This window comes from Phaseolus vulgaris, chromosome 7 (genome assembly GCF_000499845.2).
Source record: "Phaseolus vulgaris cultivar G19833 chromosome 7, P. vulgaris v2.0, whole genome shotgun sequence".
Taxonomy (NCBI): Eukaryota; Viridiplantae; Streptophyta; class Magnoliopsida; order Fabales; family Fabaceae; genus Phaseolus; species Phaseolus vulgaris.
The window spans coordinates 38,730,619-38,754,023 of NC_023753.2; the positions used below are offsets into that span (position 1 = coordinate 38,730,619).

A 23,405-nucleotide genomic window follows, 5' to 3' on the forward strand; every position below is an offset into this window, starting at 1 on the left:
AGTCAAATGGCTATGACTTCCCATTGAAACAAACTATTTATCAAAGAATACTTTCATAACCCTAAAAAAATACACTCACTTGAAAACTAATTTTAATAATATAATAATAAATACTACAATTTTAAATTAAAAATAAATATTATTATTTTAAATTATCAAGTGAATATTTTTTGTTTCTTTAGTAATCTGAAAGTATCATCAACTATTTTAATAATTCTATTATATATTACAAAAGGGTATGTTACTATCATTATATTATTATTATGCAAAAGTTGTTAATGTTGTGAATAGAAAATGAGTGTTGAAAATATCATTTGGTTCAAGAATATTTTGACAATCCACTGAACTAGAATAACTATTTAAAAACTATTTATATTAATATTTTAATGATATTTTTTATTTTTTAAAATTAAATTTAAAAAGTTTGAAATGATTGTTTCGTTTTAACGAGTTGTTTAATATCATTATTTTATTGTTATTGTGATTAGTTGTATAGATATTTTGACTATTTAATAATTATCATTTCAAGAAAATTATTATATAAAAATTAATTCTAAATGTTTTCAAAAGTTGAATGACTAATTCATCTAAAATCAAATTTCACGAAAACCATATCTAAAAACATTTTTTTTTCCTTTAATTCATTACTGGTAAAGAAAATAAAGTTTAAAAACCAATTGGGATAAAATTAATGTTTAAACTGAAGCATTGTTTTGTTTGAAATTTGCATTTTTTGTTTGTTTGTTCATGCAATTGAAGTATTGAACCATGATTTTGGTGACATTATTTTGAAGTTACCCATGAAATCATTAACTAAACTCCGACCCCTGGATTCCCTTCTCCTCTCACGATCTCACGTTTTGCATCTTTCCAATGCTGCAAAACTTTCACCCCCTCGCAGAAAAACACAGCAACAACTTTCCAACACCAACATTCCTTCAGATATTGATGCTTCCCGCGCACTTTTCAACGAGGTCTCCCAGATTCTAGGTGCGGAAACCGTGATTCCGGACCAATCCCCATCTGGGTTTTTGTTTCCTCTCCAAACTCCCCACTCTGAAGATGGTTCCAAGGACCTATCAGTTTGTACCGAAGGTGTTTGTGAAAATTCTGCACAGAATGTTGGCTCTTTGGAAGATGCCCAGATGGGAAATATGGGGAAGGAAGATGTAAGGCGGATTGTTGATGAGATTACTGAAATTGTTAGAGGGGAAAACGGTTCCACTTCTATGGAGGAGAGGTTAGAGAGTCTAAGTTATGGGTTGAACAGTGAGGTTTTTGACATGGTGTTGAAGAGGTGCTTCAAAGTGCCACAGTTGGCTTTCAGGGCTTTCAATTGGCTGAAGCTCAAGGAAGGGTATAGTCACACGACGCAGACTTGTAATACCATGTTGTACATTGCTGGAGAAGCTAAGGAATTTGGGTGGGTGAAGAGATTGGTGGAAGAAATGGATGAGTGTGGAATTCAAAAGGATGTTAAGACGTGGACCATTCTTGTCACCCACTATGGGAAGGCAAGGAAAATCAGTGAAGCGTTGTTGGCCTTTGAAAATATGAAAAGGTGTGGTTATGAACCGGATGCTGTTTCATATAGCGCAATTATCCGTTCACTTTGCAGTGCTGACAAGGGAGACATTGCTATGGAGTTCTATAGTGACATGGTCAGGAAGGATATGGTATGTGATGTGAGGTTGTATAAGACGATCATGAACTGCATGGCAAGATCAGGAGATGTAGCAGCTGTTAGTTTGCTTGGAAATGACATGATACGGTTGTCTGTGATGCCAGAAAACGGTGTTCATAGCTGCATGCTGAAGAGCTTTTGTATTTCTGGGAGGATTGAAGAGGCTTTGGAATTGATTCGTGACCTTAAAAATAAAGATTTAGATGTTGAACCTGAAAATTATGAGATCTTGGTGAGAGGACTGTGTAAGGCAGATAGGATTACGGATGCTTTAGAGATTGTTGAAATTATGAAGAGAAGGGATACGGTTGATGGGAGGATCCATGGGATTATCATAAATGGGTATTTAGGGAGAAATGACTTTGACAGGGCGCTCAAAGTGTTTCAAAGCATGAAAGAATCTGGTTGTGTGCCTACTATTTCCACATATACCGAACTGATACAACATCTCTTTAGGTTGAGTAGGTATGAAGAAGCTTGCATGATGTATGATGAGATGCTGGGAAAAGGAATTAAGCCAGATATTGTGGCAATAACAGCTATGGTTGCAGGGCATGTTTCACAAAACCGTATATCTGAAGCATGGAAAATGTTCAATTGCATGGAGTGCCAAGACATCAAGCCCACTTGGAAATCGTATGCAGTATTCATTAAGGAGCTTTGCAAGGCTTCAAGAACAGAAGACATTGTCAAAGTATTGCACGAAATGCAGGCTTCAAATATTAAAATTCAAGATACACTATTCCGTTGGGTTATAACATACATGGAGGAAAAGGGGGAGCTTACTATGATAGAGAAAATCCAGCAGATGCGTAAAGCATCCACACCTGATTCTGAAAAGTTCAAGGAGTCAAACAAACAAGTATCTTTGGAAATTAAGGTGGAAGAGGACGTTAAAGTTGACCAATCAAAGTCAGAAATAGATTATTCCTCTATACACAGAAACCTTAAGACTTGCACGGAGCAAAATTTTCATGAAATTTGTAGGATACTTTCATCCTCTCCAGATTGGTCCTTAATCCAAGAAAAACTGGAGAGAAGTACCTTTCACTTCACCCCAGAACTTGTTATGGAGATATTGCAAAATTGCAACATGAATGGTAGCTCTGTCCTAAAATTCTTTTCATGGGTGGGAAACCAATCTGGGTATCGACACACATTAGAATCTTACAACATGGCAATGAAAATCGCAGGCTGCGGCAAAGATTTCAAGCACATGCGCAGCTTGTTCTTCGAAATGCGAAGAAATAGTTATCCAATAACACCAGAGACATGGACAATCATGATAATGCTTTATGGTCGCACAGGTCTGACTGAGATGGCCATGAATTGTTTCAAAGAGATGAAAGCTAATGGTTATAGCCCCAGTAGGAGTACATACAAGTATCTGATAATTGCATTTTGTGGGAGGAAAGGAAGGAAGGTTGATGATGCTCTCGAAACATACCGTGAGATGATTGGTGCAGGATATGCCCCTGACAAAGAATTGATTGAAGCTTACCTTAGTTGTCTATGTGAAGTTGGTAGAGTGTTGGAGGCCAGGAGATGTGCAGATTCTCTTCAGAATTTTGGCTATACAGCCCCTCTCAGTTATTCCTTGTTTATCAGAACTCTTTGTAGAGCTGGGAGAGTGGAAGAAGCATTGGCATTAATTACAGAGGTTGGGGAAGAAAAGTCTATTATAGACCAGCTAACTTGTGGAAGCATAGTTCATGGTCTATTACGCAAGGGTCGACTACAAGAGGCGTTGGCCAAGGTGGAAGCCATGAAACAGAAGGGAATAGCACCTACGATCCATGTTTATACATCACTGATTGTTCATTTCTTTAAAGAGAAACAAGTAGAGAAAGCTATTGAGACTTTTGAGGAGATGCAACAGTCAGGTTATGAACCAAACATTGTCACGTATTCTGTACTTATACGTGGGTACATGAACGTGGGGAGGCCCATTGATGCTTGGAATATCTTCTACCGTATGAAACTAAAGGGACCATTTCCTGATTTCAAAACGTATTCTATGTTCCTCACATGCCTCTGCAAAGTTGGGAGGTCTGAAGAAGCAATGCAACTTATTTTTGAAATGTTAGATAGTGGAATTGTTCCAAGTACCATAAATTTTCGAACGGTTTTTTATGGGCTAAACAGAGAAGGTAAAAATGCTTTAGCCCGCGTTGTATTGCAACAAAAGTCAGAACTAAGAAGAAAGCGCAAGCTTGTAACTTGATTTCTTTTCATAACCTTTGAAATCGATGGATTTATGCAATTGTAGTTTCTCATTTTGATTTACTTCCACTTTCGTCTTGTTGCAAGAAAATTTTCTGAAGAAAGTAACAATTTTCCAGGAAAAAACATAACGAGTGCATGATGCAGTACCCTAAAACTCCTTTATTGTATAAAATAAGCAAATACTTTAAAGGTCATCCACTCTTGAGTTAGGAAAATAGTACGCAATAACTACATTCAGGAATCCGTAAGTGTTCTCAGTGGCATGCAGCCCATCAGAAAGGGTGAATGCTTAAGATATGCCTCGTAATTTGACAAAATTTGAACTCCATACTGTACATAGAGAAGCAATAAGATCCATTGCGTCGTGATGAAATCAAATGATCATTAACGGATAGGCCACTTCATTGTGAGTCAAATTCTTTATACTGTCAACTGATAGCCCCAAAGCAATAGCTCCATGTTTGGATCCTATATTAATAACATGAAAATAAAGGAATGAGAAGAAAAGCTACATGAAGGGGCAGCTCAAGATAAACTATCAATAACATTTATAAGGTAGTAAACTAGAGAGATAATGTATCAGTAGAATCATCAGTTGTTGATAGAGAAATACATTTTACTGCAAAAGCCTTGAAGCACAAATAGCAAAACCGGTACAACAGTGATGGTGTCCTGCACATGATTTACAATAATGTCAAAAATGGTCTAGTAATCTGTAAATCATTATATAAACATAGCATAAGGTACCATAGAATTTGAACTAACATATTATCCGACAATATCTACAGAGAAATTATGGCATGCTCGCTGGATAAGCAATTAATGCATGCTCGAAAAATGTTACCACCATTAATTTTAGGCTACTGACTTAAGATCAAAATGGAAATGTTCGTGGAGCAAGCAGTAAACACAGATTCTTGTTCATGACTATGCAAGAATTTTAGTCTTATTCTTTGATTTGGACCTTGTAAATATCGGGTTTAACATAATTATGTAAATTAGCTAATAGAATCATTTTCACTATCATAGTCGGACCTGTGCTTGAGTGTGCATACTATGGCTAGAAAATGAAGATAACAACATCCTTTGTCAAAATTGAATATATGGTGAGACGGTTTCCTCTGTTTGATAAATTCAAACAAAAGTTGGCCCAAAAGACTTTTCAGACATATTGTAAGAAGAAAAACGAAATAGAAACAAAATGACAAAGGGTTAACCCTACGAACTTAGCAGCACGACAGAAATGCGGAAGGACTGGCAATGGATTACTCTACTCTCTCTTGCGTGATAGGAATGAAACAGAGGTAGGAAAAGTACGAAATTGCAGCCTGTTAAATTTCCTGGTCAGTCTCGTCTTACGAACTCTAGTGTGTAAAGGGCAAGTTGTATTAAGTATGTCTTAGGCAATAACAGTTGCCTTTAATTCCCACTTCCAACTTTTTTTCACTCAATGTGCATTAAAAAAAACATTATTGGATGAGATGATGACCATTGCCATTTCTTTTCAATTTATCTACTTCTGGTAGGCACAAGCACTATATCACACGCAACAATTATTCTTTTCATCTTCTACAAAGAGAAGCGCAATGAATCAGGCAAAAGAAAATGTTGATATTACCTATATCAAAGCTTCTTTATGACTTCATCAATTACACGACTATAGTAAGTCATTATCCTAATTGCCAATTTTGCTTCTTCAAAATTATGGTTTTGAAAAGCATGAGCTAAGGTATTAGAGCAATTTTGCAGCTTCTCCTGCATCTGGATAACCAATCAAAGGATGACATCAAGAAAAACCATAAAAGTAATAATAATTCAAAATCTTCATTAGAACCAATCATGCATTCTCTTTGCAGCATTCAGCCTTGTTGGAGATTTCATGCATACCTGGGAGAGAATGTGATTCAAAGCCTCCGGGTTTGTAGCTTCTTCAACTGCTTCCCTAATTTCCAGAATCTGTAGTAAAATTTAGCACTAAAATTTGGAAGCTAGATTTTCCTTTTGAAGAAGATGGAAAGATGAGATTAAAGATATGCAATAATTTATACCACTAATCTTACCATACAAATTTCAGAATTCAATTTAAGTTCTGGAAAAAAGGAATCTCAAATATTCCACAGAAAGAACATAAAAAAAATAGAGAGCAGAACAAGCAAGAAAAGATGAAAAGATTTTCCAAGTGATAAAATGCTTCTTTCATTCCCTTGAACGTATGCCTAGCTGAACTGCACTTTTTATATGTAAAATTTATGTTATGCTCTCTATAATGTAAGTCAATCTTCCAAAAATTGACACAATCCAGTCCTAAAGGGAAATGGGATTCCCAATGCTAAAGAGAAATACCTACACTAGCTATCAATGACAACACAATTACCAATCTTCCCATTTACAGATAATGTGCACAAAATGAACCTTGAAAAGAAATAAGGTTCTTTTGTTACCTCTGCTAGTAGTTCTGGATCTGATATTGTCTGCTCTTCATCGATTTCTACTCCATTAAGCTTCAGCTGAAAAGAAGTGGCACAACTTTATATGGTAACACCAAAGAAGAAACAACTGAAATTGAACAATATATAACTAAATACATTGATAGAAAGCCTAGTTAGATGCCATGTTTGATGTATATGCCTCAATTCAGATAATACATTTCACCAGCACCTCAATCTTTCAAGATTTTCAAATTTCGCAGGGAGTTCTGTTGCTGCAATGAAGCATCATCAATTTGGAATCTTTGATGGAAGTATTCTTACCAAGTAAATTCCTCTCGACAAAGGCTTGCTAAGTGTTCTGTACGCATCAATCACCCTTGCAGATTGTTCAGCAGCAAAATCTCTTTCTTTCTAACCAATTAAAGGAAAACAAAATCTTTTAGTTTCTCCAAAAACTCATTCAACCTCACTGCCTTCCCCCATCCCCTTAAAACAAAAAGAGTAGAAAGAAAAATCAAATAGAAAAACATGAACTTCAAATAAGAAAAAAGGATATCCCATCATACCAACCTGAGATTTTGAATGTACTAAATCAGGATGCAGCTTCTTTTGCCACTCTTTGTACTTGACCTCCAAATTCTCACCTTCTTGATCATACTTCCTCTCCCTGTGTTAATTAAAATATATACATATATATATATATATATTAACAAACAAAAATGATTTTAACTTCTTAACTCATCTATAAATTGATAGACAATCATTCATCCATTAAATAAATATATTTTTCTTCCTTCATCCCAAAAACTAAATCAAACATTCATAATCCAACAATAAAACTCCAAAACATAACTAAGACAAGAATATGCATTTTTTGCTGCCACAAAGTGAAGCAAGCAATAACCTAGTTAAAAAAACACACACACGCACAATTAATTTTCTAATATACTAATTTTCACTTTCCTAATTCAGTGTCTCAAAACATACTGAGTCGGCCATATCCATATACGTACTTGTTGCTTTCCATTGCAATTGACCAACCAAGGTGAAAACCTAATGAATTATCATAAGAAGAAAACTTACATAAGCAATTCCTTTTTTTTTCTTAGTGTTCTTCGTCAGAATTGGAATTTCACCTCCATGAGCTATGCCAATATTTAATGCAAACTTTTATCACACAAATGATCAAAATATAACTCTAATTCGATCGGTGAATGGTATCAACAGAACAAAAAGAAAACACCAAAAAACAAGGCGAAAACCAATCAATTGTCATAAGGACAAAACCTACATATGCAATTCCTTAATTCTTTTAGTGTTCTTATGTAATAATTGGAAGTTCACCTCCCTGAGCTATGCTAGTCTTAATTCAAACCTTTACTGCACAAATTGTAAGAAAATAAAAGTCTAACTTAGATGGGAAGACCGAACTAAAGAAGAAAACTTTACGAGCAATTTCAGCACCCAGAAGAAAAAAACAAAACCCTAGAAGCTTACACCCCAAATATCTCAAAATAGTCAGTGGAGCCGTCGACGGGTTGAATGCACCGACACGAGTCGCAGAAGAGGAAAGGTGCGGAGTGAGGGAGAGCGTGGCAATTCCAGCACCCACGTTGGATTTCGACGGCAGATTTAGAGCATAAAGTTTTCCAGGAAAACCGGAGATCACAATTGAAATCGAAGGTGGGAGCGTGAGGAGGACGATGGTGAGGTGATGGATGGTGAAGAAGAGAGAGTTCAATGTGAGGAGAAAATTTGGAAGTGAAGTGTTTAGGAAATGAAGTGAAAGAGCGGCGCAAGATAGAAGAAAAGGCTGTGCAGAGGTTCTTCTTCGACATTGTGTGAGCAGAAATTCCTGGTTTCTGGGAGACTGGAGATCACGGACAAGGGAGCGGTTGTGTCTACAACATTTAGAAACTGAACACTGTTTTCAATAAAAAGAAAGTTTTATTTACCCTTTTTAGAGAAAAAATAGGATGAAAATTATATCTACAATAAATAAAAACACGTAAATTGTGTGTTGATATTGGATACACTTATACACCAATATATTTCGATACTTGTAAGATATATATTGAATAATAAATGTTTAAATTAAAAAATATTTATTAGATTTTTAATAATTTTAACATAATTATAACATAATTTTAAAAAATAAAAAATATTAATTATTTTAAAACATAAATTTATTGTATAATTTTTAATATAATTATAAAAATAATGAATAAATTCTTTTGAACTAGTCATCAGAAACATATTTTTTTTCTAGAAAAAATTGAAATACTTTTATAAATAAATTTTTATTATTAAATTATATAATACATAGTATAATATATAAATTTATGTGATTATTAACTTGTGAAACTAAAATATTTATTTACTTAGAGTCATCTTTTTTAGGATATTTTTACTTATGATAAATTATGTGATTATTTCCTTTTTTTCATTTAATTTGATTTTTTTTTCTATTTTTGTGTGTTAAATGACATTTTAATTAATTTTAGAATGTTCTAGTAGCTTCTAAGAAGTGAGAAAAGGTGTAGAGAAATGGAAAAATACATTAACTCATTTGATTAATTTACAATGGAGATAGCAAATATCATTTGAACGAGATTATCTTGATTAAGCAATATTATCCATTAACTCACTTGAGGTGTAATTATTTACTAAAGTTATATGCTGGAACAAAAATAAACCAATAAATCTTAAAATTTATATTTGTTAACTTTAAATCATAATTATAAAAAATAAATATAATTTCCTATATATTATTCACTATGTAATTCGGGTTTTATTTGTAAACTTAATTTCAAAGTTTACATATAATTATCTTCCCATATCAAATTAAACTTTAAACTGCATCAATCCATATACCTTTTCTTTTAGAACCATATAACAACTAATAACTAAAATTTAAAGTATTTTAAATTATCATCATAATTATTATTCTTTCACATTTAGTGTTATTGTTTTATAACTTTATAAAATAATGTAATAAATTTTTCAATTGAAATACCTAATTGGATGTGATGTGTTTAAATTTTAACATTTTAAAATGTAAGTGTTAACACTTTATTATTTTAAATCTTTCATCTAAACTTATTTGAAATTTTGCTTAATAATAAAAAATAACCATAATTATACAATCTTAAATGTAAGTATTTTATAATGAAAATAAGTTCAAAACAAGATAAAATCTTTGATGGAGAAATTATTAATTGGATGTGACAGTATTTTAATCTCCAAGTTATTGACACAAGTTGTATTGAATTTATGTTTTAAAACTTTTATTTATTAAATATAATTATTAAATTACAATAACATAAAAATTAAAATTAAAATTTGGTTCACTTGGGTGTATAACTTTATTAATTTTATATATTTCTTCATTGTACATGGAAATATATAAAGCACAAATCACCCTCAAAACAATAAAAATTATAATAGGTTATTAACTTTTCTTTCTCTTGATAATAATATTTTAATCTTCATCAAAATAAATAAATAAACCCTTTTATATATATTATTTTTAAAGTATGGCAAATATTTTAAAAAAATACAAATAACTAGTTTAATTAACTAGAACTAACTATTTTTTTGAGGTAAGTTAATATCTTTTCTGTACACAATCTATTCTCAAACTCAAATTCAGTTTCCTGCACAATTTTCTTAAAGATTTTTTCAATGTTTTTCTAAACAAACATTGGTAGTAACTCCTCTATTTTCTAATATATAATTGCAACAACCAATATCCTTAGAACACTAATTAAGAATTACAAAGCTTTTTTTGTTGAAGTGTAATTTGATAAAAAAAAATCTACTTAATGATTTCTTAAGCAATATCCTTAAAAATTAGTAAGTAGGACCTTTATTATCTATTTGGCTAGTAAAAATAAAAGAAAAAGAATACACCAATTTCCAACAAAACAAAAGGGAGAACCCTGTTGGAATACATGATAAATTAACCCTTATCCAAGTAACAATTGTGTTGAGGTATACAAAACCTGTACTTGAGTTATTGGAGCTTGAATGACATGTTGACAAGGTACCTCAAAATACCTTGTTTTCTTCTTCTGCTCTTGCCCTTTTAACTCTTTCTCCTTTTAGTTAAAGCAGAAAACAAATACCAAACTTTTTTCTGCCTGCGTACCTTCTTTGGTACCTCTGAATTCATATCTTGAGTTACAATGGTGTTTAGTTTTTTCTGCCTGCTTGACTTTTCTGCATGATCTGAAGGAACATCTTCAACTGAAACAGTGTTCAATAGCTTGTTGCTGATTGTTGTTTGATGCTGAATTGCTTCATTTTCCAAAGGGTATGTAACGGCTTGGCTTGACAAAACAGCTGTTGGAAGATTCTGCTCTGATGAAGTTGGTACTACTTTGTTAGAATTTACTTCCTTCATGTTAGGATTTGTTCCAGTATACCTGAAAGAACAAAAAGGTATAAAGAAAACTTAATGTTCGGCAACATCTTAAACTACTTTGCTTATTTTCAAACAAACCATGAGGAAGCAAATTCACAGTCTTCTATTCCTATGAACAACCACAGAAACAACAAATAATCACCTTGAGTTTTGGATACTAGAGTTAGTGGCAGACCCTTCTTGCAAAGCTCCCTCTGAAATATCTCCCTTTGCTACTTCAACTTGAGCATCAGTTTTGGAGCTTATTTGAGTGAGTTTTAAGGAATATGAATCCACTCTACCATCATTTTTTATAAAAGGGGTCTCTTCGCCGGCAACGCCAGAAGATGCCCGAGTATGAAATCTCTGTTCACGCACCATTGAAATGACCTTGTCTAATGTTTGTAGTGCATGTTCTACCTCTGAACTGATATATACACTCCTCTTACCTCTTATTACACTCGTGTTAACTTCCTTAATGGAAATGTCTTTTACTTCTTTATTGTTCTCCTCAATTTGTACAATTTCTTCAGTATCTACTTCTACAATCTCACCAAATGTTTTGCTCCTACCTAGTTCTTCTGTATACGTTGTCATTGGCATGACATTATTTGCATACTGGTTACTTATATCTTCCTTAGATGCATCTTTTTCCTCTTCATGCCTGCTTTCAACAAGATCTTCAACAGGGAGAGCTGTTGCAACTTGACGAAGCTGTTCACCATTCCTAGCCTTTGATACACTAGTGTTGCATAGAGCTTCACGAATTCTAACATATAATGGATCCCCCAAGGCCTTGCTGAATTCTCCTTTACCGTGGGTAATAGAAGACACAGCCTATAACATGGATTGGTTTATCTCATAAGAAAATAGAAAACTGTATCAAATAAAAAATGCAATGATGCAAGGATGTTTTACTTTTGCATGTTGGATTGAAGCAGAAAATGAGAAATCAGCTGAATCCAGCTTTCAAACTAATGATTGCAAATAAAATAGGCCGAGTTAATTTTGATATCAAAACTGAAAATATAGTAGTAATTTAATGATAATAATTTAGATGATTTGATCATAGGACATAACAAAAATTCACTATTACACTTTCTTTTAACTTATTTTTCTTCATTAAAGAATGATGTCTCATTAGGTAGATTCAGAATAAAGGGCAACTTTTCATTGAAAGCCCAATAAAAGAAACATTTCTAAAGAATCTACAACCTTCTGATAAAGTCTGAAACCATTGCCAATGAGCTGCCTTGAAATAAAGTTTATAAGGGATGGTGGCACAAAATCCAGTTTTACATCCATATTTGCTATTGTCCTACAAAATTTGAAGTCTTGAATCAGATACATTTATTTGTGGTACCTTTTTCATTTGCAACCACATGAGAAAATGTCAATCCATACAGTTAATCCATGAAGCTAGAGTTTACTTTCATATTTCTTTTAGAAGCTTGTAATAAATTTATTGGTAAAATATAATAGAATATTGGAAACTTAATAAGGAATGGAAACCAGTAAGATCACTTTAGAAATAGCAACCAAACCAGCTACATAACCATTCACAGGAACATAAGCAATGCCAAGACTGTAGAAAAAAGTGAACAAAATAAATATTAAAGAAAAATCAATTTGATTTGCTGTCAGATTCCCCCAAAGCCAAAAGCCATCAATACAGAATTGTCAGGTAACTAATACTTTTTAATATTAATCTGCATAATCAGCAAACCCTATAATATATTCAAAAAAGCAGTGACTTCAGTTAGCTTCAGAGGACTACAGAATGTCATTAGTATTGACACAATAAACAGAACTGCAATACCTTCATACTGAAGATCGTGATTCTAATTACAATTTGGTAAAACAAATATAAAAAGTACTTCAGTAGTGGTTATTGTTTAAACTTGGCATTTCAAAAGATGAACAGAAAAAAATCATACTTTCACTATTACCAACGGGAGAACTGGCTTCATAGTTCATATATTCTAATTCTAATATTCTACAACCATTTGTCTACAACTCTTTTTTTGAAAACAAGCAAAAGTTAGACGGGGCATTATGATCTCTGATTGCTGACTGTTTTCCTATTTCATTTTGTCATTCCAATTCAATTAAATTTTGTTTTATGTTTTAGTACACCTAAAACTCACCGAAAATAACTTCTTTCTGATGTCACCTTTTGCAAAACAAAGCCTCCCACCAAATCAATTCTCACGACATCCTTTGCTTCAGGAATCACCTCATTGTTGAAGCCATAAAGGGTATTCGTTACATTCTTTGAGTCAGAAACCTACAAGCAAATTAAGCAAAAATTTCTTGAACCTTCGAACTAGTGTAAAATTAACTTTCGCAAAAGATAAAACAAACATGGGTTCAGATGATTACCGAATTTGTAAGAACAACAATCAAGTCATCTTGAAAGTACTCAAACAGATAATAGTGCACTACAGCTTCCCTCATAGACAGAGGCCATGAAACCTTCATCCTTTCTTCCAAAATTCAGAGCAAAATCAATATTAAAATACAAAAACTTTTGGCATGATAAGGTGTGTTAAAATGTTACTGTTTTAAATTGATGCTGACAGGACAAACCTCACGAGTGATAACTGCTCCCCAATCCCGACCTTCTGCAAGCATTCGGTTGATAAGATTTTGAAAGTCGGAACAGTAGACTGAGGCCACCTAAATGGAAGTTGTGAAAAGTGTGTCAGGTACAATTACCAGATACACTGTTATAACGATATATTACTCAGATTCAAATACACTCCTAAGGAATGCATCGACACTCAAGACCGCCTTATAAAAAATGTAGAAGGTCAACTGCATGCAAAACACATCTCTGGCAACTATAACTTTCTCAGCATCCTAAACCATACCAAAATGAAGCAGTACCATTTGGTTTTTATCAAGTGGTATAACTTTAAACTTTATACAGAAATTAAACAAGCATAAAAGTGATGATACTGGTGAATTATGTTCAGACTAGTATACAGAAAATTCAAGGCACATATTGTACTAAATATAATTCTCACCATTTTTTGTAAAGGTGTGTCTCCCATGAGATACATAAACCTGTAAGAAAAAAAGTAACACATCAAATTTTGCATGTTGAAATCAATAATATAGCTTTTGTCACTAAAAGAGTAGTGTTGAACATTCTGGTTGCTCCAGTGTGACTTACAAACATCAACAGGCCCATCTACAAAGCCTTCTACAAGCATTGTATGAAAGGGGGACCCTTCTGATCCTTCGCGATACATAACACGAAACTCTTCACCATCTTGTTTTAACTGTTGAGATAAGTAAAATTATCAATAACTTGAGAACTTGATAGAACAAATCAAGTATCTTCAATTAAACAATGGAATACTGTTGGAAAAAAAAAAGAATCAACTATGTCAATCATCTAATGTACATTCCTGATTTTTGTGAAAGGAAATCATCAATTAAGCATGCAAAATAAAATCAGGATCTAAATGAATGGAAGATGGAATAAATAGGAAAAATATCAAGGAAATAAAACATGATGAAACTACTGAGAGTCAATAGCATACTTTCCAATCAGTGTGTGACGTATTAGATCTTCCACTATCATCTGAAGAAACACTCCTCAACATATGCAGAAAGTGAGATACCTCTGCAGTCTTGGTTTCTACTAATTGATCTTTATATCCTGCACCAACCATACACAAATTGAGAAAAAAAAGACAAAGCGAACAAACAAAACAATTGTCCCAATTATCTAGTACCATTCAGTCACAAATAATAATTGAAAGGAATTTAGGGAATGTCATCACCTTCTACTTCAGGTTTTAAAGAAGGCAAAAGTTGACTTCTGACAAGCTTTTTGAGCAAGTCATCATTTGTAAGATCAGGTGAAGCAAGGGTCCTGTCCAACCTCTCCCTATACTGCACAATCTTCCTTTTCTTCTCCATCTTTGCATCCCCTGCCAATGTCAAACAAGCCTTCTCTCAAAAAGTCAATTCAGGAACACAGGCATATGAAGGATTTCTTCTCTTCTCTATGTCTACCCCAACAGAAAATCACTGTGGTACAACAAGATAAGCCAATCAGGTATAGAAACTCTCATCTCATCACGTAACAAACACACAAAAACTGCATGCTTAATTAAGCAGAACTGGTGAAAGGTTTCTTTCTAAAAGCCTAAGTAATGAAACCTCCTGGTAAATTCACTCCTATATGCTGTCGTCTAATATCGTTTAAATATCCATTCCATTTGAACCGTGCACATGAGAACAGAATTCCAAGAGGGAACACAATAGCTAATACATGAATTTACACCCCCCAAGACACACGCAAACAATTAAATGAAACTACATGACAAAAAAAAATTGGAGTCAATGAAATCAGCATACCAAAATAAAATTCCAGGAGTGAAGTCAACTAGGATCATTCAGAAAACCCAAATGAGAAAAAAAGCTAACAAAACAAAAGAGGTGGAGAAATCAAAGCACCCCACAACCCACATGAAGCAGCAGCTTAAAAAGATGAGAACTTTATTGAGAATCTGACAAATAAAAAAACATGATTCATGAACCTTGGCTTTGAGAAGTGGTGGCTTTGAATGTTGATAACCTGGGAAAGATGTAGAAACAGAGAAAGGTAGATCTCAAGCAATGATCCAATCCCAAGACAAAACCAGGTGATGTGAGAGGAACACGGCATGGACTTTGCTTTGTTTCTCCTAGTCATAGGAGACAAACTAGCAGCTCACCAACAACCAAGCACATAAATTCTATTCTATTTTATATTTTTAATATAACAATTTTTCTGATAAATGAAACTGAACTTTCTTCAATTTTATTTTAACTATAATATTAATATTTCGAAAAATATTTTAGTTTTTTAAATTTTAGAAGATATTTTAACCATTTAAATATAATTTTAGAGATCAAAGCAATTTTGACTTTCTCAAATTTAGTAAAAATATAATTAATGTAATCTTTATAAACAACACATAAATAAGGAAAAAATTGAAAAGTTTCAGCGCTTGAAAGGGAAAGAAGAACTACAAAATGATATATTCTCATTCATATAATATTAAAATAATTTTGTATGGTTGATTTGATTTGTAGTGTGTGAAAAGCTTATGTATTTTGTTTTGTTTTTCTTGGTACTGTGAAAAGTTTACCTTGAAAACAAGCACAGGTACGTGTGAACTTCGTGGAAGGTGAAGTTCGAGAATGGAAGCGTCAAAGCTTTTTAAGGGACCAACAAGATAAGCACATGAATGGATTTGGCAGAAGTTTTCAGAAAAAGTGAAGCCTATGAAAAATGTTGAAGAAGAAGAAAACTACAAATAAGTGAGTGAATTCACTTTATATTCGAGGTATTATTTATTTTGAAAATTAATATTTTATTATAACTTTTTAAAAAAATATATATAAACTACTTTTAACTTCTAAACGGTAAAACTATATTAATGTTACGTGAAATTTTGAGTGATATAAATATATTGATAAAACATCGATTCTTAAACGATATGAAACAATTTTAATATAACATTAATTTTTGAACAATAAAATTATATTTATATTGATGTAATGTCGACTCTTAATAAAAATTAAATATGACATTAACTTATGAACAAATGTAAAATTATATTGATGTAACATCGACTCATAAAAACTAAATGACAATAAATATAGTTAACAAAATCAATCTCTATTAATTAATTGTTAAAGATAAATAATACTAATATGCCCATATATAATCTGGTATGTTTTTAATAAATTCAGAATTTAAATGCACTCCTAATAATATCTTATATTTTCTCTTATATTTTAAATATATTTTCTCATTCAAATATCAGGTGACCAACTTAACTAGTTATTGCTAAATATTATAAACTTTTAACTATACTTATATTTTATCTTAAAAATTTAAAAGGGGAAAAATGAAAAGATAGAAGATTAGAGAATAAAAGAATTATTTCTGTTATGTTAGCTTTTTGCTTGAATGGGTGAAAGCAATTGCGTTGCTCTCAAGTAAAGCATGATGCCCACAGCTACATTATAGGATCACAAAGAATCAATAAAATAAAGTTTTTATATAAAAATATTTTGAAATATATGAAAATATATGCACAATTTATTAAAACTAATATATTTTATTATATTAAATGAATGACATAGTTTTAAGAGATTTAAAAAACATTAATAATATATTTATCCAGATTATTCCCATGCTATTATTAATGATAAGTATTGGTGTCCTTTAGTTTGATTAAATGTGTATTTTTATTTATTAATGTACTCTTGATTTTAAAATGTATTTTATCATGTTCATTACAAAAGATAAATGCTTATTTTTATGTAATTGTAATTCATAAAATAGATATTTTAATTTAAAGTTATATTATTAAAGTCCATAGTAAATAAATATTTTTGAATGTATTAATTATATTTTAGACTTATAATAAATAAATTAAATTTTGAAATAATATTATTTTAAAGAAAAAACGACTAATGTATTTTTAAAACTCACAGTAAATTTATTTGACATAGATTATAAATTATATATATATTATAATTATTCACAATCAAATTTATATAAATAAAAATTGCTTTAGTGTATGTGTTTTAAAATATATAAATATCAATTTTTATCACATTATTCATAATACATTGATATGTGTATTGACGTAAAAAATAATCATTTAACAATATATAAAAAAATCAATATCATGAAGTAAAGTATTTTAATTTAAACACAGTAAATAAAACATGATAAAAAGAATAATAACTTCGATCAATTTATAGAAAACATTAATTATATAAATATAATTATCACATGTTTATTAAATTTTCTATCTTTAAAATTGCTAGGACAGTTACATAATTTTGTAGTATGAAACAAATTTAATTAGAAAATTCTATGAAATTAATTACATAAATATAACTTATTTTAAAATGCTATGAATTATAATTTATATAGAAAATTCTTTATGAATAAATTATAAGTTAGAAGCTTATTTGCATAAAAATGTGATTTTTTCCAATAATTAAGACAGTTATTAATCTATTACAAATATTAGTTATAACATTGAATATTACAGCCATAAATTAATAAGAGATGGTGATGTTTCTCATATTTAATTTATCAAAATTAAAATTAAATTAAGTTGAACAGTTGATTTAATACATCTAATTCATCACACGTTGTTAAGAGTTTGAAAAAATTAAAAAGAAATTAATTAATAAAATCACGAATTAGTATTTTGGTTTAAGGATAAATTAATATACGTTTATGAGTGATATTAGAGTGAAGGTCAACATTTATACAAACAATTACAAAAATTTAATTTCTTTCTCATTTCTGAAACATTAGTTTGGTTCGCTGCTTTTTCTCTTTTGCTTTTGGTAAGTCCCAATTTCTTCTCTTTTCTCCTTCTCACTTTCCAAACACAGAATTAGGGTTTAATCATGTTCCATTCGTCAGTGTCCCCTTTGGGAAAATTATTAGAGACATCGAAAATGATGGTTTGTTGTATGGCCGTTTGGTGCTGTCTCTTGTTTGGCTGCTGAAATTCAACCTTTTAGTGTTAGGCATAAATTTATCATGAAAGGAAGGAATTAGGGTTGAGTAATGTTGCTAGGGCAAGACCATGTTAGGATTTTTCATATTAGATATTTGTGAAGTTAAATTTTCTGTATGGCTTGTTTGGCATTTGTATTAAGCATATACCTCTGTTACGGATATAGAAAATGTTGAAAAAATTATTCTGGAGCATGGCACTGCTGGCAAAAAGACCAGGTTGAGCTAGGGTGAGGGTAGATTTTGATATATATGGGTTTAGTAGACATACACTATCGGTAGAAACCAGTTAGTGATCATTCGTTTGTGTAACTAAGACATTTATTATAATCATCAACCAACTTAATGTATATATATATTGAGGCTGGATAACACTGCAAAAGAACTTTTGTACTGTCAGTTTGTGTATTTATTCTGATGATATTGTTATGTATTTACGTTGGTTAGAGTTTCCTAAGATTAGGGGAATGAACTAGATATATGCGTCTTAGATACTGATACATTTGAGTTACAGGTAATTTAATGGGGGATGATTCTTCTCTTAGTTTGGACAAGTTGAGGGCTAACTGGACTCCATCTCAAGACCAATATTTTCATGAGCTTTTGCTGTGCCATGTTCACAAAGGGAATAAAACTGGTAAAGCTTTTAGAAGACACGCCTGGCTAGACATGATTGAACAATTTAACACCAAGTTTGGTTTCAAATATGATGTAGAAGTGTTGAAGAATCGTTTCAAAAGATTCAGGAAGCAGTACAATGAGATAAAAATGATAGTTAGTCAAAAGGGATTCCAGTGGGATGAGGCACAAAACATGATAATAGCCGATGATAAAGCATGGGATGCATGTATTAAGGTACCAATTGTCATAAAATGTTTCAAAAGCATTATTGATTAACTGTTACATTGCAGTTATGACTGTGCTTTTCTACTTGCAGCTCCACCCTGATGCTCAACCTTTCAAGACAAGGTTAATTCCGAATTATAATGATCTACGCATAATTTTTGGCCACACAGTTGCTGATGGCAGATACAGCCTTTCATGTTTTGATGTAGATTTTGAATATGAAGGTACAAATGCCCTCATCATTACATATTCTTGTATGGTTGAAACTGTTGGGTTGGAACAACTGAATCTAAAAAGGAAGGGTTGAATAGAGTCTAGACTCTTCTCGCAGAAAACTAGACTAGATCGTCTAGTGAACAACTAGAACAAACAACACACTAGATTTTATACCGGTTCACCCAAACTCACGGACTATATCTAGTTCTCTCTTAAGTAGATTGCATAAGAGATTCTACTAACAATCAATTGATTACAAACGAGTACATCAACCACTCCTAGTTACAAGCAAGTAGACAATTCATTTTTGGTTCTCACGAGTACAAACCACTCCTAGTTATACCTTTTTAATCTCCTCTAGGATTAAAAACTCTCAAAAGAAATTAACACTCTCAGAGAGAACATAATTCAAGCTCACAGTGTATACTTCACAATGTGAAAAATTTCAAAAGATATTGCTCACCAACAAAGAACACTATAAGATAGAAAGAATTGTATATAGTAGGTGTGTGTTCTTCATCTTCAACTCTTTATATAAGCTTAGAAGATGACCGTTGCAATTTTGATTTAGCTAACATTTGATCTTTGTTGATCTTCAATGAGAATCTTCATCTTTCTTGGCTTAGAAGCTTGATAAAGAAAGTTCTTATTTGAATCTTCAAAACACTTTTTTCTCTGTTCTGTTTGTGAAACAATTTGAACAAGATATGCATATATAACAATTAATCATAAACACTTAAATTTGCTTGTTTCCTCAAGTAGCTGATTATAGACCGTTGGTAATAAAATTTTCAGACAAGGTTATTATAGACGTTGAGAATAAAGTTTCAAACACTTGATGTTTATCTTAAAATCATTTGATTGTTACAAATTGTTTATAAGTTATCTTCAAGCTAAGAACTCGTGGTCTACTAGACTGTCTCTTGCAAGACTTGCTATATTTACTTGTATCCTTCATCTGTCAAAAAACACATGTTAGAATGTGCAAATAATTTGTTCACATTCAAATAGATAATAAGACATTTCGAGTATTTGTTATCATTAAAACTCAACTCATACATGGTCTACTAATACTATACCATCTAGTGGGGCTTATGGGGTTAAACCGTCTAGGGTCTTAACGGAAACTTGAAATTTCTTTACCAAATGTATTGATTTACGTTGTATTGTCCTCAATTTTGAACTACTATAATTTTTCTCTCAGAAAAAGAATTGGATGAGAAGACTATCACCAGTAAAGGAGTGGATAATCAAACTCCCACTGCTTTTAGTCAAGGTAAAATAGACTGGTCTCCAATAATGGACCAATTTTTTGTAGAACTTATGGTGGACCAACTGCGTAAAGGGAACAAGATTGACCGTACCTTCAGGAGACAAACATGGGTACATATGACAGAATCATTTAACAAAAGATTTGGATGTCGTTGTGGTAAGGTTGTCTTGAGAAACCGTTTCAGTGTCCTAAGAAGGCATTACTGCTCTATAAACGTCCTCCTTCGCAAAGAAGGCTTTAGTTGGGATAAGACGCAGCACAAGGTTGTGGCTGATGACCAAGCTTGGCAAAAATGTATCAGGGTATGAGATTTCCTCTCTCTTGGTCATTTTCATTTTTCTTTTTGACACTCTTTTATTTCCTATTACCATCACATCACCAATTCATGATTGCAGGTAAATCACAGCTTCCGGCTCTATAAAATTAGAAGCATGCCTTTTTATTCTGGCATGTGTATAGTATGTCGCAATGAAGAAGTTACTGCAGGTTTCAAGTCAAATCTTCCGAAGGGATCTTCAGGGGGTAATAACTCTGTCCCAGATGCTCAGCCACTTTGTAATGAAGATAAAGGAGCATCACATTTAGGTGATGCAGATAAAGAAGCCTTGCATATTGGTGGTGAAAAGAAGTCTTTCAGAGAAACTCAGACCCTTACCAATGCAGATAATGAAGCATTACAACATGTTGGGAAAAATGTTTCTGGTCACCTAAAAAGGCATCAACCTAAGATGCCAGCAACCTTGAATGAATCTAAGAAGGCAAGAGGGCACATGGCTGTTGCAGTTACATCACTAACCAAAGCAAAGGATGATAATTTTTCTGTAGATAATGTTATCAGTGTGCTTCAGGCTATACCAGACCTGGATGATGATTTAATATTAGACGCATGTGATTTTTTGGAAGATGAGAGAAGAGCAAGGTTGTTTCTGGCACTTGCTGCTCCTTTGAGAAAGAAATGGTTATTGAGAAAGCTTCGGTCACAATAATTGAACCTTGGACTGGTTCATCAGCTTTTGTAAGTTTTGTTAGACAGCATGCAAAGCAAGCCATAACTTCATGTGTTCACATGCACCCTGAAAATATTTCAAACTAGAAGAATTATTCTTGGTTTTTCTTTCTCAATATTAATATCTCAAGAGGTTAAACTACATAATTAGTAACTGCACTCCATAGTTTTTAAAAATATCTTTTATCTAGACTACTTTTCTGAAAATATTTTACAATAAATTTTTCAAAACAAGATTTCTAGAACACAATTTTCAGAACACATGAAATGTTTTAAAACAAAATCTTTATGAAATAAGATTTTCAGAATATATGAAATGTTTTTTGAAACAAAATTATATATAAAAAAATCTTTATAAAATCAGATTGTCAGAACATATGAAATTTTTTTCAAAACAAACTTTCTAGAAGATGTTTTATGGAACAATATTTCCCAGAAGAAATTTTACATAAAGTAATACAACAAGAGAGGGTATTTTAGTCTTTTTGATGTTAATATAAGGTGTAATTAGTAATCATGGGTGCATGAAGCGAAAGCCTCACCCAAATACAACGCAATTCTTATTTTATAATATCCAATTGTCGGTCATATAATTTTTTTTATTTTATATGCAAAACAATTATTAAATGTAATAAAAGATACACAAGGAAGAAAATTTTCTAGATATAGTTCAAAATATAAACTTATCTTAATTTATAAAGCAGTTCATTTATTATTATTTTTTCTTTTGTAAAAGTATAGTTGAAAGATTTGTTCAAAACACACCTTAGGTAAATGATAAAATATATAACTTGAAAACGAACCTAAAGAAAGAAAGCAAAAGCAGATAACATAAAGCTAATGTCAAACTTAGCCAGTGGACCAAATTAAATTAGGTTAAGTGTAATTTTTTTCTCTCTTTCACAGCAACACCACATCCATAGTGGAGAGTGTTGAAAAGTAATAATAAACACTGTTTTCTTAAAAATGAAGTGAAAGTCCACTATCATATATATATATATATATATATATATATATATATATATATATATATATATATATATATATATAATTAGGTCGGTTTGACCATTTTAGGTGCTAATCAATTTCCTCCAGTTGTTTACATAATATCGGTCAAAAGAATGATAATTAAAGTCAAAATACAAAACACTCACATCTAAATATATAACTATGATGTTCGAATAGAAAGAATAATGGCAAATGATAGGGTAAACTTATATAATTCCACATAATTTATATATAATTTCCTTATTTAATTTATTGAGATGTTTTTTAAGATAAAATTGTGATATATAATATCTTTCTTTATTTTACCTATCTCTTTAATTAAAAAAGGAAAAATCTTAAATTTATTATTGTTCTAATCAGAGTATTTATTATTATTGATTATAAACATTTTTACTTATTAAAAAAGTTAAAAAAAATAGTGTTGTTATCTTAAAGTTGAATAAGAAGATTCTATTAATGTCTAATATTAAACAAATTTTATTAGTGTAAGTTAAGGTTATGCTAATATGATACTAACATTATTTTTTTATTAAAAGAGTTAAAAATAGTTAGTATCAAGTTAGAGTGGACACAATTAAATTATTTTAAATTTTTTAAATCAATAATAATAAATTTTATATTTTTTAACAACTAAGTGATTCTATCAATAATTTTATATTTTTTAACTTTATTAGGTTAGATAGACTCTAATAACATTAGAATTTGACCGACATTAATATTTGAAAGTTAATAATGTATATATATATATATATATATT

At 31.4% G+C, this 23,405-nt stretch overlaps 4 protein-coding genes across 11 annotated transcripts; 2 read left to right on the forward strand and 2 right to left on the reverse strand.

Moving 5' to 3' along the window:
- Positions 1 to 703: 703 nt before the first annotated feature.
- Positions 704 to 3,970, forward strand: LOC137830726 (putative pentatricopeptide repeat-containing protein At5g06400, mitochondrial). The gene has a single exon (XM_068638217.1). The coding sequence runs from the start codon at positions 801 to 803 to the stop codon at positions 3,906 to 3,908; it is 3,108 nt and encodes a 1,035-aa protein (XP_068494318.1). The 5' UTR covers positions 704 to 800; the 3' UTR covers positions 3,909 to 3,970.
- Positions 3,971 to 4,049: 79 nt separating this feature from the next.
- Positions 4,050 to 8,279, reverse strand: LOC137830727 (iron-sulfur cluster co-chaperone protein HscB homolog). The gene is made up of 8 exons (XM_068638218.1): positions 7,837 to 8,279; positions 6,910 to 7,006; positions 6,661 to 6,750; positions 6,352 to 6,417; positions 5,798 to 5,866; positions 5,529 to 5,671; positions 4,524 to 4,582; positions 4,050 to 4,378 (listed from the first exon to the last, which is right to left on the reverse strand). The coding sequence occupies exons 1-6, from the start codon at positions 8,175 to 8,177 to the stop codon at positions 5,534 to 5,536; spliced, it is 801 nt and encodes a 266-aa protein (XP_068494319.1). The 5' UTR covers positions 8,178 to 8,279; the 3' UTR covers positions 4,050 to 4,378; positions 4,524 to 4,582; positions 5,529 to 5,533.
- Positions 8,280 to 10,184: 1,905 nt separating this feature from the next.
- Positions 10,185 to 15,523, reverse strand: LOC137830728 (uncharacterized). 4 transcript variants are annotated; one of them, XM_068638219.1, is made up of 11 exons: positions 15,301 to 15,523; positions 14,539 to 14,788; positions 14,296 to 14,414; positions 13,923 to 14,031; positions 13,774 to 13,813; positions 13,334 to 13,423; positions 13,127 to 13,226; positions 12,892 to 13,031; positions 11,960 to 12,062; positions 10,908 to 11,581; positions 10,185 to 10,766 (listed from the first exon to the last, which is right to left on the reverse strand). In XM_068638219.1, the coding sequence occupies exons 2-11, from the start codon at positions 14,675 to 14,677 to the stop codon at positions 10,427 to 10,429; spliced, it is 1,854 nt and encodes a 617-aa protein (XP_068494320.1). In that variant the 5' UTR covers positions 14,678 to 14,788; positions 15,301 to 15,523; the 3' UTR covers positions 10,185 to 10,426. The 4 variants fall into 4 exon arrangements, with proteins under 4 accessions (XP_068494320.1, XP_068494321.1, XP_068494323.1 ...); XM_068638220.1 differs by having other exon boundaries at positions 14,539 to 14,688; positions 15,301 to 15,493; XM_068638222.1 differs by having other exon boundaries at positions 14,539 to 14,688; positions 15,119 to 15,319.
- A 2,477-nt stretch (positions 15,524 to 18,000) lies between these two features.
- On the forward strand, positions 18,001 to 21,756 carry LOC137830729 (L10-interacting MYB domain-containing protein-like). Of its 5 annotated transcripts, none has more exons than XM_068638226.1 (6): positions 18,001 to 18,124; positions 18,814 to 18,936; positions 19,015 to 19,154; positions 19,237 to 19,369; positions 20,566 to 20,936; positions 21,030 to 21,756. In XM_068638226.1, the coding sequence occupies exons 2-6, from the start codon at positions 18,822 to 18,824 to the stop codon at positions 21,618 to 21,620; spliced, it is 1,350 nt and encodes a 449-aa protein (XP_068494327.1). In that variant the 5' UTR covers positions 18,001 to 18,124; positions 18,814 to 18,821; the 3' UTR covers positions 21,621 to 21,756. The 5 variants fall into 5 exon arrangements, with proteins under 5 accessions (XP_068494327.1, XP_068494324.1, XP_068494326.1 ...); XM_068638227.1 differs by lacking the exon at positions 18,001 to 18,124 and adding an exon at positions 18,226 to 18,529; XM_068638223.1 differs by having other exon boundaries at positions 18,814 to 19,154.
- The last annotated feature ends 1,649 nt before the right edge of the window (positions 21,757 to 23,405 follow it).